At 42.7% G+C, this 17,434-nt stretch overlaps 1 protein-coding gene across 1 annotated transcript in view; it reads left to right on the top strand.

Moving 5' to 3' along the window:
• The first annotated feature begins 253 nt into the window (after positions 1–253).
• The window catches only part of SNTB2 (syntrophin beta 2), a 91,869-nt gene continuing 74,688 nt past the window's right edge, over positions 254–17,434 (top strand). The window contains exon 1 of the mRNA XM_024124856.3: positions 254–848. Coding sequence (XP_023980624.1) covers positions 278–848 — 571 coding nt within the window. The 5' untranslated portion in view covers positions 254–277. The remainder of the gene's footprint in view (positions 849–17,434) is intronic.

Below are 17,434 nucleotides of genomic sequence, written 5' to 3' on the forward strand. Positions count from 1 at the left end.
GGTCAGGAGTTGGGGGTGGGGAGATCGGAGGCGTACGAGGGAGAAGGTGAGACCAAGCCCCACTTCGCTAGAGCTGCCCACGTCCGGTAAGCTAACGCACTGGACTGCGGTCAACTCCTTAACCTCCCGGAAGCGGCTCGGCCGGCCTCTCCCCGCCTCTCCGGAAGGTGGGCGTGGCCCCTCATGAATAATGAATCACCGCGGTGGCCGAGGAGGGGGGGCGGCGGGCCCGCCCCCTCGGGCGGGAAGGGGGAAGCGCCGAGGCTGCCTGACTGGAATGAGGGTAGCTGCGGCGACTGCGGCGGCGGGAGCGGGGCCGGCCATGGCGGTGTGGACGCGGGCCACCAAAGCGGGGCTGGTGGAGCTGCTCCTGAGGGAGCGCTGGGTCCGAGTGGTGGCCGAGCTGAGCGGGGAGAGCCTGAGCCTGACGGGCGACGCCGCGGCGGCTGAGCCCGAACCCGCTCTCGGGCCCGCGGCGGCCGCCTTCAACGGCCTCCCGAACGGCGGCGGCGCGGGCGACTCGCTCCCTGGGAGCCCGAGCCGCGGCCTGGGCCCCCCGAGCCCACCCGCGCCGCCGCGGGGCGAGGCAGGCGCGTCACCGCCCGTGCGCCGGGTGCGGGTGGTGAAGCAGGAGGCGGGCGGCCTGGGCATCAGCATCAAGGGCGGCCGCGAGAACCGGATGCCTATTCTCATTTCCAAGATCTTCCCGGGACTGGCGGCCGACCAGAGCCGGGCGCTGCGGCTGGGCGACGCCATCCTGTCGGTGAACGGCACCGACCTGCGCCAGGCCACCCACGACCAGGCCGTGCAGGCGCTGAAGCGCGCGGGCAAGGAGGTGCTGCTGGAGGGTGAGCGGGGCCGGCGGGCGGGCGGGCGGGCGGCGCTGGGCTGACCGGCGCTCACTTTGTTTCTGCCACCCTACCCGCTTTGCTGGGCCAGCCCCTTCCCTCTCCCCCGCCCCCCGGGTCCTCACCTTCCTCTCTACTGGTAGTCCGGCTCTCCCCAAACCCTGTCGGCTGGAGCTTTGAGGATGGAAAAACTGATGCTCCCTACAGGAAAAGTTGGGCAGCCGCCGAAGTGTGGCTTGCAGTCCCCAAGGAAGACTCGGTTGAGATTTAGTAAGAAGCAGCCGTGCTGGAAGCCCCGCCTGTGCACGATAAGCTGACACTAAGAACTAGAGGGGGACGGAACGAAGCTCTGGAGGTCTCCGTTTGCCTCCTGAGAAGTGCCGGGTTGGCGCTTTCTTCGCCCACCTCTGGCTCCCCAGGGCAGGCAGGTCTGTTAAAAAAAAAAAAAAAAAAAATCGTCCACACCGGTGCCAGCGGTATGCTTGGGCAAACCACCAAAACGCTGGTTAATTTATGGGAATTTAACCCATCATTGGCTCTCAACAATTACCGAAGGAGATCATAGCACTTCATTGAAGCCAGAAAGCTGAAACAGCAAGTTTGTGTGGTTAATGAGCCTTGTTTAACAGTGGACGCTCACGTGTTTGAACATTTACTGCCAACTAGAGTTTTGCCCCTTTTGCAGGAGACTGGTGCCAGCTTCCTACCATTCACAGGCCTCAAGGCTTTAAGCTTATTGGAAGCCTGAAATGTTAAATCTCAAGTTATGTTTGAATAGCTAGGATTATTCTTTAAGTATGCATGTGATCTGTTACTTGGGTCTTTTGTGATGAATTTATGGATTTACTAAATTTATGATTTACTAAATCTCAAAATTAAATCTCATCTACTTGAAGGACTCATACATGTTGGAGGTAATATTCAGAAATTTTTGAGCAATCGGCCTTCTTTCACTGATGATTTCGGTCATTCAAGGAGCATTTATTGGGCTTCCCTGGTGGCGCGGTGGTTGGGAGTCCGCCTGCCGATGCAGGGGGCGCGGGTTCGTACCCCGGTCCGGGAGGATCCCGCGTGCCGCGGAGCGGCTGGGCCCGTGGGCCGTGGCTGCTGGGCCTGCGCGTCCGGAGCCTGTGCTCCACAACGGGAGAGGCCGCGGCGGTGAGAGGCCCGCGTACCGCAAAAAAAAAAAGAAAAGAAGCATTTATTGCTGGCTGTATAGAACAGAATAAAAAAGATGATGTGTCTATTTGGTGTCTGGTTGGGGAAATGATAGAAAAGTGCAGAACAACTTACAATTTATAGATTATGGAGTGCAAACTATATAAACGCCAAGGGAATGCAAAGTTAGGAAGTAGTGGAAATTGTATTGGTCAGGGAGGAATTTTTCAAGGAGCTGAATCTTGAGCCAGGTCTCCAAGGAAGTGATGGACATAGGCAGAGATGAGTCAGGAGGGTATTCCTGGCAGAGGAAGATGAGAAGGGAAGGGGTGGGGAGTGGAGGTAGGAAGGGGCCAATCATCAAACTGAGGCCAGAAGTCCAGCTTGGCAAAGTGATTGTCACTTTTTTCTAAATCTGCCGGTAAATGTTTAGGGAAATGTTAGTTTGCAAGTAAATATTTTAATGTGCTCCAGTTGTGAAATTCCAGTGTCCCACCTTTATAATATCCTATTTATAAATCTTATTTATATCTCACTTAGGTGGGGCTAGACATTGCTCAGAAATTAGTGCTAATAAAAGGAGTAAAATTATAGATCATGGCTTGGGTGGTATGTGTGTAAAAAAATTGTTACCATAAATGTGTACGTTGAAATTGGGCTAGCTACGAATTCGGTTATAAATTCTTAGAGCCAGAATATTGAATGTAGTACTATTTATGTGGTGCTCAGTGGTGGTGGGCAGACATTTCAACTCTTTACCACATATTTTTTAAAAAATCCAGTTTTTGTTTAGATATAATTTGAACCTGGTATTCATACCAATTAAGTGAAAATCATCTAGTAAATGCTTCCCAATATTCATTAGCCTAAAATAGGCCACATGTGCTTTTAGAAGGAGGGTTTACAAATGGCAGCATAACATTTATTGAATGCCTGTTTACCTCACACACAGGTTCTATTTTATTTTCCCATTTTGTAAAAGACAAGTAGTTTTTGTTCTTATATGTGTGGGGAAGTATGAAATTGAACTTTCAAGCCAAGGAATATAAAAATAAAATTGCTTAGAATATGTAAAATCACTGAAAACTGATTTAATTGAACCAAACATGTAAAATTGAGAGCTAGTGTCCCATCCAGGAAGGCCACTTTAAAAAAAAAATTAATTAATTAATTTATTTATTTATTTTTGGCTGCATTGGGTCTTCATTGCTGCGCGTGGGCTTTCTCTTGTTGAAACAAGTGGGGGGCTACTTTTCATTGCTGTGCACGGGCTTCTCATTGCGGTGGCTTCTCTTGTTGGGGAGCACGGGATCTAGGCGATCGGGCTTCAGTAGTTGTGGCTTACGGGCTCTAGAGCACGGGCTTAGTTGCTCCGTGGCATGTGGGATCTTCGCGGACCAGGGCTCGAACCCGTGTCCCCTGCATTGGCAGGCGGATTCGTGTCCCGGTCCGGGAAGATCCCACATGCCGCGGAGCGGCTGGGCCCGTGAGCCATGGCCGCTGAGCCGGCGCGTCCGGAGCCTGTGCCCCGCAACGGGAGAGGGCACAACAGTGAGAGGCCCGCGTACCACAAAAAAAAAAAAAAAAAAAAAAAAGAAATAGTACAGCAAAGGGCTAAAAGTGGTGTGAGAATAGAACTCTGGAGAGGGTGCAGCACAAAGGAAGGAGAGATCTATGGAAGACCGTAGTGGGCATCAGAGGTTGAGGATGCCCAGGAAAAGGCTGATGGAGAAGCTGAAGTGTGAACTGAGCCTTCCCCTAAGGAGAAAGCTGCCACCAGTAAAGACACAAGTGAGAGACAGGAAGAAGTCATTTTGCCTAGTGAGGGTAGAGGATGAATGAGGACTTTGTGGTCAGCTAGACATGGGTATGTTTCTGGCTAGTGGTTTGTAACCCCTAGGCAAGTTACTCACCCTTGCTCCACCTTAGTTTCCTCATCTGTAAAACCAGCACAGTAGTAATACCTCCTCACAGGGTTGTTATTCATTTGACAGTTTATGTGCTGGGAGCCTTTTTGGCGACTGGGAATACAGCAGTAAACAACAGCAATGAAAACAAAGTCTGAATGAGGAAGGTAGGACTAGGTCATGAAGGTATGCTGTGAGTTAACAGACACTCTCAGAATAGCCAGGATAACAAGTTGTTAAAATCCAAGGCTCCATTTTACTTGAAAAGACATACATGATAAGAATAAGTTGTTTTAGGTGAACACTTCAAGAATGAGTTTGCACTTCTTGCGTGCAAACACCTTTTTCTAATCTTGTTTTCCTGTCATCTCTTGTATAGGCCAACTTTTTTATCCTTAAGTTTTGCATTTAGTTTTTCATCCCTCTGATTTTTCCTATTCCTTCACACTTGCTGTTCAGAACCTTAAAACTTTCTAATAACCGTGTGCTGGTAGTTTTGACTAATGTCTCTTAGCACTGATATTAAGATATGCTGAAAGTCACAGATTCTCAGCATGAAGGGGTGACTACTCTTCTATCATATTGTATGTTGAATTACTGTATCCTGTGTGCTGGAAATGGGGTCTATCCAGAAAGCTTCTAGAATTTATATTTGAATTAGACTACACATCAAAAAGTGTTCCAGAGGAGGTTAGGAAAGAGCATCGTGTCCAGCTTAAGTTGTTGTTGTTGTTGTTTTAATTTATTTATTTGGTGGTGCCAGGTCTTACGTTGCTGCATGTGACATCTTCATTGTGGCATTCAGGATGTTTTTAGTTGCAGCATGCGGGCTCTTTTTTTATAGATATTTTATTGGATCTCATTTTCTTTTTTTTTTTTTAATGTCGCTATTGGAGTATAATTGCTTTACAATGTTTTGTTAGTTTCTCCTGTGTAACAAAGTGAATCAGCTATATGTATCCATGTATCCCTATATCACCTCCTTTTTTTTTTTTTTTTTTTTGCGGTAGGCGGGCCCCTCACTGCTGTGGCCTCTCCCGTTGAGGAGCGCAGGCTCAGCGGCCATGGCTCACCGGCCCAGCCGCTCCGCGGCATGTGGGATCTTCCCGGACCGGGGCACGAACCCGTGTCCCCTGCATCGGCAGGCAGACTCTCAACCACTGCGTCACCAGGGCATCCCCTCCCCTCCCTCTTGCATCTACCTCCCACCCTCCCTATCCTGCCCCTCTAGGTGGTCACAGAGTACCGAGCTGATCTCCCTGTGCTGTGCGGCTGCTTCCCACTAGCTATCTATTTTACATGTGGTAGTGTATATATGTCCATGCTACTCTCTCACTTCGTCCCAGCTCCCCCCTGCCCACCCCGATCTGTGTCCTCAGGTCCATTCTCTGCGTCTTATGGTAGTTCTATTTTTAGTTTTTTAAGGAACCTCCATACTATTCTCCATAGTGGCTGTATCAATTTACATTCCCACCAACAGTGCAAGAGGGTTCCCTTTTCTCCACACCCTCTCCAGCACTTGTTGTTTGTAGATTTTTTTGATGATGGCCAGTCTGACCGTGTGAGATGATACCTCATCGTGGTTTTGATTTGCATTTCTCTAATGATTAGTGATGTTGAGCATCCTTTCATGGGTTCGTTGGCAATCTGTATATCTTCTTTGGAGAAATGTCTGTTTAGGTCTTCCACCTGTTTTTGGATTGGGTTGTTTGTTTCTTTGATATTGAGCTGCAGGAGCTGCTTATATATTTTAGAGATTAATCCTTTCTCAGTTGCTTCGTTTGCAAATATTTTCTCCCATTCTAAGAGTTGTCTTTTCGTCTTGTTTATGGTTTCCTTTGCTGTGCAAAAGCTTTTAAGTTTCATTAGGTCCCATTTGTTTATTTTTGTTTTTATTTCCATTACTCTAGGAGGTGGGTCAAAAAGGATCTTGCTGTGATTTATGTCATTAGAGTGTTCTGCCTATGTGTTTTCCTCTAAGATATTTATAGTGTCTGGGCATGCGGGCTCTCAGTTGTGGCATGTGCAATCTAGTTCCCTGACCAGGGATTGAACCCAGGCCCCCTGTATTAAGAGTGAGGAGTCTTAACTACTGGACCACCAGGGAAGTTCCCAGCTTAAGGTTTGATATTTGAGAAAAGATCTTGTTTTTTTTGTTTGTTTGTTTGTTTTGCGGTACTTGGGCCTCTCACTGTTGTGGCCTCTCCCGTTGTGGAGCACAGGCTCCGGACGCGCAGGCTCAGCGGCCATGGCTCATGGGCCCAGGCGCTCCGTGGCATGTGGGATCTTCCCAGACCGGGGCACAAACCCGTGTCCCCTGCATCGGCAGGAGGACTCTCAACCACTGCACCACCAGGGAAGCCCAGATCAATAAATTTTTGAAGCAATTCTCATTGGAATATTGTTGGAAACTCATCTTTTATTGTGTAAATATGATTCTAAAAGTATTGTTAATCAAATCTATTGAAAAGGAAATGGTTAGGTGTATAGAGGAAGTTGTCTGACATGAAATTTAATTTCAGAGTTGAAAATAATTTTTATATCTGGAATAGATTGAGATTTTGAGTGTCTTATATAATATGACTGGCTCTTTGTGTATGTTAGGGGACATGTAACGAATACTGCTGACATTATTAGGCTGCTCATTTGAAGAAGCTAGTTTGGGTTCCTACACTGCCACTTTCTTCACCGTATGTTGGAAAAGTTGAGAGTCTCCTATTGAAAACATTTTACATTTTCTTTGAGACTTTGCCATGTATATTCATCAGTCTATCTCTTAAATAACCACTAAATTGTTAGGACGTTTTGTGTTTCTCTGTTTTTTCTTTTTAACTAGCCTCTTTGTATTTCACTTGAATGATTAGACATGTTTATATGAGAAGCCATGTCGTTGTAGCCAGATTATTTCTTATAGAGTTCCCTTCTTGCTAAAATATGCCCTCTAAATTATTAGAAAAATATGAGAAATTTATTGTTTCTAATACAGAGTGGTTATGAAAATTCTAAGAGCATTTTTAGAAACCATAACTAGGCTTTAATTTAGATCTCAATTGATAACTCAGTAACTTCAACTGATCTATTCCCTGCTATGTAGTCCTTACGGGATAAAGGTTACTTTACTTTGTGATCAAATGTGTATCTGTACCTAAGGGATGAGGTGCAGCCTGTGGCTATGGAACAGTGTCCTGCTGTGCTGAGCAGACTGAGTCATTCAAGGATCCAATCACTGTCCTTGGCTAGGCTAGCATACTCTCCTACCCAGCTGAACAACAAATGATGCTGCTTGCTTGCATTTCCCACTAAATAGTATGACAGTGCCTTAAGTTTGTTTTTATCCAGATTTTAAAATTATCTATGCATTTTTATGTGTATTTTCTCATTTGACCTTTACACAATCCTTTGAGGTAGTGGGCTGTTGTTGATTACACTGAAGTTCATTAATGTTAAGTGAGTTACCGAAGGTCTCAGAATTTCTCTTGATTTTTAGGGGCAAAATGTTTCCTTTGGGCAAGAGGAAAAATCTTACCTGGAATTTAAAAAATTGTGAAGTCTCATCTTTCAGATGAGGAATTAATGACCAAAGAGGTTAAGTGGCATGTTTAAGGTCACCTAAGTAATCAGTGGTGGAACTCGGACTGAAACCCAGTTCACTGCTGTCTCCCTTGTACCATGATATCTACAACCAGTCATTCAGAACTTCTAGCATCTCCTGTGCATCATCATGTTGCAGTGTGTTGTGAGAGATCAGTGTGCAAAAGAAGTTGAAGGTGGTCCCTGGCATCAAAGAACTTAGACTGAAATTGGGGAGGGAAAACCACCACATAGAGAGTAATTGCTGAAATGTGTAGTCCTCACTCTTCAAGAGTTCTCTGAAGAGGTGATGAGTTGGGGGATGGAGGAGTCAAGTGTGACTTCATTGGGGAAGGGATAATTTTGTCTGAGGCTTAAAGGACAAGTTGCTTCTCTGTAGATGGAAGGTAGTCCAAGTTGAGGAGGTAAATTGAGCAAAAGCCAAAATGAGCATGACCTATGTATGATAGGAAGTAAGGAGAACAGGAATGGACTTGGGGGAAGAAAATTAAGCTGTGTAGATAAATTGGAGCCAGATTATGCAAGGCCTTGAAAGCAGGCCAGAGGAATTTGGACCTTTTTCATTCTATCAGTCAACCTGAAGTACCTACTGCAAACGAGGTGTTGTGGTAGATGCTGGGAATTCAAAATTGGGAGTAATCCCTGCCCGTTAGGCTAGTAGGGAAACAGTTATAGCAGACTGTGATAAGTGCTTTAAAAGAGATGAGAACATGGTGCCCCAGAAGGAGAGGTAGAAGTGCAAAGGAGACAGCATGTCAGAGGTAAGAAAGTGATGAGTAGCTGGTGTGTTGAGAGGGGTAAAGCGTGGGAAGATGCGGGAAGTGTGTAGCTGGAGAGCAGGCTGGAAAGGTGGGCAGAGGCCAGATCATCAAGGGCCGTGTGTGTAGTGCCAAGCAGTGGTCACTAGTGGGGTTTATATTCTCATCCTAAAAAAAGAAGAACTTGAGTTTTATTAATATTTAATGTATAAATAACCCTGGTTCTCTTCCTCAGTCTTATAAGACAGTGCCATTACACACTCGATACACAAGGTGATATCTCGAGGGAAGAGTGAAAGCTTCACAAAGCACAGGAATTGAATGTGGTGACCTTATTAATTTGCTATTATCATATTGCAACTTATTGCAGTTTACTTGAGCCTGGTTGAGTGGATTTATGATATATTATCTGCTTTTAACTAAATTAATCTTCACAAAATGAGCAAGTGGCTTAAAGATTTGCACAGAGAAACCGTGGATTGAAGATAATTCTAACACTATAAATAATAAAAACGTAGAGTTTACATTTCTCCTAGTAGGAGCTCTTTGTCACATTTCAAGGTAGGCCTGTCAAGAAGTCAGCCTAAAAAATGAAATTGTCAAGACTATTTGAAATGTGGATTAATACATTATCATGAATAATGAACTATATGAGACTGTATTGTACTTTGAATCATACAGTAGCTAAGATAGTATGACTTCATCAGGGATATATTTAGTGTATGTATTTCATCTTTATCTCATTCATTCTTGATGTTTACATTTTGTATATATTCTATAATATGTATGCATTAATGAATATTCGTAGGATGAGTGTGTAGACTCACATGTTTACTGATGAGTGTGTACTACCAAAAGTTTTAGGGACTTCCCGGGTGGCACAGTGGTTAAGAATCTGCCTGCCAATGCAGGGGACACGGATTCAATCCCTGGTCTGGGAAGATACCACATGATGCGGAGCAGCTAAGCCCGTGCGCCACGACTACTGAAGCCCGCACACCTAGACTGTGCTCCACAACAAGAGAAGCCACTGCAATGAGAAGCCCGTGCGCCTCAACGAAGAGTAGCCCCCGCTCACCGCAACTAGAGAAAGCCTGCACGCAGCAACGAAGACCCAACACAGCCAAAAGTAGATTAATTAATTTAAAAAAAAAACACTTAAAAAAAAGTTTTAGGCCTGGCAAGCCACCCAGGTTTTAAAATGCTTTAAATGAGGAGTGCTTTAAACAAAGAAGCAATCTCTTAGAAAGAGTGGCAGATGGGGAGTTTAGGAGCTCAAGACATGAGGTAAGGGAAAGCAGTTGGGAGGCTGTTGTGACACCATTAGGATAGTGAGACTGGATAGGACAGTATGAAGCTGAAAGATATTAAGGAGATAGAAACAACAGGTCTAAATGATCAGTTTGGGGACCTAAGGGGAGAGAAAAAGAGAGGGAGGATAACTCCTAGATGTTTGGCTTGGGAAAGTGGATATCTATGAAACCAAAACGAATGGGGGAGGAACTAGTTTTCTGGATGAAGAGAAGAAGTTTGGTTTGGACATGTTGAATTTGAGTCACCTGTGTGACAACCTGGTGCAAAAGGCTGGTACCAGTCTGTAGTCAGAGAAATGTCAGAAATGAGTTGAAGATTTATGAGATGTTAGGGTAGAAGTGGTGATTAATGCCATAAGTGTCGATGTAATCATTAACAGAGTGCAAATTAAAAAGAGAAGTAGGAACAGGATGGAACCCTGCAGAACCCCTACATTTAAAATGAGAGTGGAGGAAGAGAAATATGGAAAGAAATGGTCCAGGGGGTGGAAGTCAGGGAGGCAAGAGTTTCAGAAAGAAGGGGGTGATCAACATCTTTAGATGCTGGAGAAGTCAAGAAGGAAAAAGAAGTCCGTTGGGTTTGGTGACTAGAGAACAAGATTGTTAGAGTTCTGTTAAGAGCAGTTTCATCGGAGTGACAAGAGCAGAGGGCAGTGAGTAGACCTTACTTTTTTAAAGTTTCTCAGAAAAACAAAAGAAGCAAAGGTGGTAACTAGAGTTAAATAAAGTATCCAAGAAGGATTTTACTTTTGTAGTTGTTTGTTTTTTATTTTGTTTTGTTTTAAGGGAAAGAATTGGGACATATTTATACAGCAAGGAGAAAAGGCTGGCCAAGAAAGGGAGAGGTTGAAGAGATAGAAGGGATGGGGAACTGATGCAATCCATTCTTGAGCCAGGAAGTGACATGATGGGAACAGAATTTTGGGTTGGCAGCAGTGGTTGCGCTTGATGTAATGCAAAGAGGAAAGAGCAAATGTAGGAAAAACTACAGCTGTTGTAGTGAAAAGCAATCCAAAGCAGAGGTGATAACCATTGAAGTGGGTGATGGTGGTGGGCCTGAGAATAGAGAGGAAGATTCAATTCAAGAAACAGTTTAAAGCAGGTGATTTCTTGCCAGGGGACAGCAGATCCACTGGGGACCTTTTCCTACCCAGACAGCCTCCTTCTGACTGTCTGGGGCACCCAAAGATTGCATACTTGTAGAGAATCTCTGGCCTCTGTTACTAGCACGGGCATTTGATGCCTCAGAGATGTTGGAGTGGAAAATTGAGAGCCACTGTTTCAAAGGAAGAAATGACAGGATGTGGGGGCAAGTTGGATATAGTCAATTAGCCCTGAGATTTCTCTCCAGGGACAGCAGAAGCACTTAGCTTTGTTATAAAGCACTTAGGCAGTGTAACTCTGTCAGCTGGCTATGGGGATTGAGAAGAAAAATTTTAGTTTATAAACACTACATAGTCACACAGCATGAGAGCATATTCTTCCTTTAAAGGGTTTTTTCCCTAGGTTAGTGAAAGGAGTTGTTGGCTTCTTCTGCAGAAATGATGGTATATTCAGGTGAGTTTAATATTTTGTGTCTGGAGAAATACAGTTGATTAAGTTACTAACTGCCATTCTAAGGAATATACACTTGAGTCCTTCATAAAATTTGTGCTTGAATTCAGTGTGAAAACGAAACTTGTGAAATAATTTTGTATGTAAACAAAGTGCCAGTGATTATGGTATCTGTAGATTGACCTTTTAGGAAGAGTAAAGAGTTATAAAACTCAAATTTGTTTTGGTTTCTATGATCCGGCTCCCAAGACATTGCTAGAATGTTTTGACATATAACTAGTTAAGAATATGCAAAGTGCAGCCTTCTTCTTTTTTTTTTTTTTTTTTTTTTTTTCAGTTGCACCAGTGGCTTGTGAGATTTTAGTTCCCCAGACTAGGGATTGAACCCGGCCTGTGAGTGAAAGTGCAGAGTCCTAACCACTGGACTGCCAGGGAATTCCCCAAGTGCAGCTTTTAAAAAAAATTACTTTGGCTTTTCTGCAACATTCTTTCTTTCTACCACCTTTTACCCTCTTGTTTTTAATTTTGCAAGTTTTTTTAAAATAAATTTTTTAATTTTTATTTATTTTATTTTTGGCTGCGTTGTGTCTTCGTTGCTGTGCGTGGGCTTTTCTCTGGTTGCGGTGAGCGGGGGCTACTCTTCCTTGCAGTGTGAGGGCTTCTCATTGCAGTGGCTTCTCTTGCTGTGGAGCACAGGCTCTAGGTGCGCGGGCTTCAGTAGTTGTGGCACATGGGCTCAGTAGTTGTGGCTCGCGGGCTCTAAAGTGCAGGCTCAGTAGTTGTGACGCACTGGCTTAGTTGCTCTGCAGCATGTAGGATCTTCCTGGGCCAGGGATTGAACTCATGTCCCCTGCATTGGCAGGTGAATTCTTAACCACTGCGCCAGCAGGGAAGCCCCTGCAAGTTTTTTAGAATGCTTTATGAAAGTAAACTTGATGGGATAGAGAGATGAGAAAGTTAAATCCTTGTCTTTCAATTTAATTAATCTGTCATGTATATAAAATATTACACCTCATATGTGGAAAATGGGAAGCTTTGATTTTTCATTGAAAGAGACTCAGACAAATTAAAGATTTATTTATTTATTTTTAGTAAAATCAGTTGATAACTAACAAATTTTTTTTTTAAAGAAATGCATGAGCCTTATTCAAGGCTCTTTTGGTTTCAAAGCACAGAAACCGATTCAAGCTAGTTCAAATAAAAGGGTGGAGGTATTGTAAAGATACCCACAGGTCTCAGGACTCCAGAAAAAGCTGAGCAGCCAGCCCTCAGAAATGTCACGATCCCAGGCAGTGCTGAGACTCTGCTTTCCACTCTTGCTTCAAGGTCTCCTCATCTTAGAGTTTCTCTGTTTCTCTCTGAGAATGTTCTTTTGCAGTAGCTTTGCTCTAGTCCTTTTATGGTTTCATTTTTTATATTTAACTCTTTAATCTACGTGGAGTTTATTTTAACATAGGTATGCAAGAGAGTTAACTTTATATACTTTTCCAAATAGCTGATTATCTCAGCATTTGTCAAATAATCCTCTTGGATGCATTGTCGGATAGATTGGTGGGGCTGCCTGGAGTGCCATGTGGGGAAAGATTCCGAAGTCATATCTAGGTTCAGCAGGAAAGGCTATGCTTAATTAGTGATGTCTGCAATGAGTGTGCCGGGGTGAGGTACAATATGCTACGTATCTGCCACCATAGGAATGACCTGTCCTTTCCTCGCTGATTTGAATTGCACCATTTTGTATATATTTAATTTTTTATATTCTGCAGTCTGATTCTGGATTTTCTGTTTGAGTGTTTTGTAACCACACTGTGTGTTATAACTTTAACATTTAATAATTGATAATTCAAGTGGACTACACCAGTCAAGAATTTGAAAAATAACAATAAACAATTGCAGGCTGGTATAGTTACTTATTTGTCCAGATAAATTTTGGAATGATTTTATCATTCTTTAAAAAAATCCTTTGGGATTTTGATTTAAATTGTATTAAATCCATAAATTAATTTTGAAGAGAACTGAGGTCCTTGTAATATCTGTTTCCCAATCATTTTGCCAGAAATATTGGACCTCAGTCATACATGTTCAAGCATGTGGCAAGAGGTATGGGACGTTTCGATTGGCCAGGCCTAAGTCACATATTCACCTTGGAGCCAGGGAATAGGGCAACTCCCCGGCTCCACGTGGACTGAAAGTGGTGGTTTCTCAAAAGATAATCAAGGTGATGTTACCAAAAGAAGGGGGAATGGATGGTAGGCAGGCATAAACAACAGACATCCACTACAATGTTCCAAAAACATCAGAAGTTGGTATTAGAGATTAAACAAGAAAACAAATTTTCTTAGTAAGAATTATTTTTGTTGCAGAAACCCAAACCAAACTGAGCAGAATTGGAAAGTATTGCCTCTTATAACTCCTAAGACTGGGGGTGGATCTAGGTTTAGGTCCAGAGGGATCCAAAGGCTCAAATTATCTTGGCTGCAACATCTGCTGTGGAGAATCTAACTCTGTGTAGTCAGCTAAGGTGGCGCCAGCAGTTCTAGGAATATATTGCCCTAACTTAATAACCCCTGTTAAAAAAGGAAAGTTTTTTTCCTAGCACCTTCAGTCTCTGGGATGAACTCTGATTAACTCTGCTTTGTCTACTCCTTGGACATATCACTATTTCCAAGATGATGGAGACTATGATCTAGGCCTGCATCATGTACCCATCCTTAGTGTATTGAGATTGGCAGCATCACCAAACTATGAAATGTGGAATGGAGTGGTTGCTAAGCAAACTTATGTCCACTCTTAATAATGCAGACATTGAAGCCATAGTGCTTGAAATATTTTTGTAGCTAAACTGTAAAGTTTTAAAAGTTAAAAACAATGGAAATAAATGACATTACTGAGAGCTTTACTCTGCTGAGCTCTTTACATGCATTGTCACAATTTCTTTTAACAGCCCTGTGAGGCAGGTATCATTATGCCTATCTTAAATGTGAAGAAATTGGGGCCTGTAGAGATTAACTAATTTGCCCAAGGTCACAGCACTTGGGTGGCAGAGGCACAGTAGTTACTCAGATTTATCAGACTCCACAGCTCCTGTTATTTACCATTATAATAGATTGCTTCTCCAATGGATCAGTTTAGGTTAAGAAGCTAGCAAGTCTAAAGACCACTATGACTGGCTTAATGTGCAGGAAATCATGCTCTGGATTCTGTGTTGTTGCATCTGTCTGAAGGTTATTGTTGGTGTCTCCCAGTCTTTGTCTCTGATTTTCCATGCTGGGCACAAATAGATAGATGTATGTGATTATTCAACTCATTGAATACCCACATTCTGCTAGGCAGTCTGGGAGAAATGGAAAGAAAACACAAGCCCAACAACCATACTTTAAGAAGCACCTCAGATGGCTTTATGAATGCTAATAAACTGCACATAAATTAATCCAAATTGTTTCATACATGTCATACAAGTGAAAGACAATTGCTGAGAGAACTTGCAGTGCAGGAGTGACGAATGTTAGGAATGTGTTTCAGGTGAGAGAAGGGCAGGCCGTGGAATGGGCGTGGGAGGTCTGGAGGATGGAGGTATTCTATGTGAGGGGAATGGCACATCTAGAGGACAAAGATGGGAACAAGCAGGTGATCAAACTCTAGCAAACACATTGAATGAAATAGCTGATTTTCAAGACTCTGAAACACTGACTTTTTAATAATTTTAATGTATTAGTAAAAATGATAAAACCAACTTCTTAGATATTCTTGTAACAATTTTATTTGTTATCTGCTCACTGCTTTGTAATGCAAAAATCAGTTTTTCTTTTGTAATTATTCTAGCCAAACTAAGGATAAATATTCTGTATTAGTTTCTTCAAAGATTATTGATTACGTTCTAGAATAAAACTGCTTTATTTTTATTTATTTACTTATTTTTGGCTACACCGTGCGGTTTGTGGAATCTTAGTTTCCCAAATAGGGATTGAGCCCAGGCCCCAGTGGGCAGTGAAAGCACAGAGTCCTAACCACTGTACCGCCGAGGAATTCCATAACTGCATTTATTTTCACAGTGAACATAAAGTAAAAGTAATTGAAAAAATTAAGCTGACTCTGGGCAATATAAATTCTGCAGAAAAACAACAAAAAAAGACTAAAGTGAATTTCTAAAAGTGACTGCTCACCACAGAGGTTTTAATATTGATCTGCTTTGTCCATTTACAGTGCAATAGAGCTGATTTTTATAGTCATTAATTTCATCTTAGGATACAGAATAATGGCAGTCCTCACAGGATGAGTGTAAAGCATTTATAGTAGATAATAAAGAAGTGAAATAGTTTTAAATGCTACCAAGCTGGATAGTAGCAACCAGGTCTGGCAGTTATTCTCAGACAGCCATATTTGTATGTATATTTTCACATATATATTTTGACAAGAAACATGTTTTTCTTGCATGTTTTTCTTCTGCTCTCTCTAAGGAGGTTGTGATTGGAGAAAGATCTAATTTGCTCTTATTCTACCACCTACCAGTTTCCTCCCACTATTTTCATTTTACTTCTCATATTCCTTCCTACTTCCTTTATGCTTGGGACTCAGAAGGAGTCTTTGGGATCTTTTAAGTGTCTCCACCCCTCGGGATGTAGTCACAGAAACTGAGTCTTGTACCAAAGATGCTCTGGTCCCAAACTGAAGCATGAGAGGACAAAATACTTTGGAAAGAAAAAAAAAAGCAAAGTATTTCTGATGGCCATTAGAAAAATGGAAAAAATAATGTTAGCATTATAAGCCTTACATTTCTTATCTATTAAAAATAAGATACGTTTTATTGTTTGTTTGTTTGTTTTTGTGTGTGGTACGCGGGCCTCTCACTGTTGTGGCCTCTCCCGTTGCGGAGCACAGGCTCCGGACGTGCAGGCTCAGCGGCCACGGCTCACGGGCCAGCCGCTCCGCGGCACGTGGGATCCTCCCAGACCGGGGCACGAACCCGTGTTCCCTGCATCGGCAGGCGGACTCTCAACCTCTGCACCACCAGGGAAGCCCAAGATACGTTTTAGTTCTCATATTTTATAGTTCTAAATATGAGATAAAGAATGAAGAGTTATAGTTACTATAAACTATATTAAAAAATAGATGGATTGTCAGAGAATTAGAATGTAATCACATTAATTTTAATACTAAAGATATTCAAAATATAGCAAATCTCTCTTTGATCATTCAGATGGAACCTCAGCATTTGTAATACTTTATTCAAAACTTTATTTATTTATTTATTGGCCACATTGCGCAGCAAGCAGGCTTTTTTAGTTCCCTGACCAGGGATCGAACCCGTGCCCTCTGCAGTGGAAGTGTGGAGCCCTAACCACTGGATGGCCAGGGAATTCCCTGAACTTTATTGTTGTGAGAGAGATACACAGAAGTGCCAGATAAAAGATTTTATGTTGTAGATTTGCAGATAAATCAGCTTTTGCTCTCCTACCTTTCATTATAACTAGTAACTAATCTCCTTTAGACTAATGCAGGCAGCATCTATAAAGCTATCTTTTTCTCCAAGCAGAAGAGAATCACTTAAGGAAGAAGGAATACTGAGCAATCTAGATTGCAATTAATTTTGCCACTGATTACTGTGTAAGTTGAGGTTTGTTCATTGTCCTTTAATGAACAAGGGCAAGACTCTTTTTTCCTCCGCCTTATGAATAATTACTTTATTTATTTTTAAACATCTTTATTGGAGTATAATTGCTTTACAATGGTGTATGCTTTATAACAAAGTGAATCAGTTATACATCTACATATGTCCCCATATCTCTTCCCTCTTGCATCTCCCTCCCTCCCACCCACCCTCCCTATCCCACCCATCTAGGTGGTCACAAAGCACCAAGCTGATCTCCCTGTGCTATGCGGCTGCTTCCCACTAGCTATCTATTTTACGTTTGGTAGTGTATATAGGTCCATGCCACTGTCTAACTTTGTCCCAGCTTACCCTTCCCCCTCCCCGTATCCTCAAGTCCATTCTCTAGTAGGTCTGCATCTTTATTCCCTTCTTGCCCCTAGGCTCTTCTGACCAATTTTTTTTTCTTTTTCTTTTTTTTAGATTCCATATATACGTGTTAGCATATGGTATTTGTTTTTCTCTTTCTGACTTACTTCACTCTGTATGACAGTCTCTAGGTCCATCCATCCTACTGCAAATAACTCAGTTCCGTTCCTTTTTATGGCTGAGTAATATTCCATTGTATATATGTGCCACATCTTCTTTATCCATTCATCTGTCGATGGACACTTAGGTTGCTTCCATGTCCTGGCTATTGTAAATAGAGCTGCAATGAACA

This window comes from Physeter macrocephalus, chromosome 17 (assembly GCF_002837175.3).
Source record: "Physeter macrocephalus isolate SW-GA chromosome 17, ASM283717v5, whole genome shotgun sequence".
Taxonomy (NCBI): domain Eukaryota; kingdom Metazoa; phylum Chordata; class Mammalia; order Artiodactyla; family Physeteridae; genus Physeter; species Physeter macrocephalus.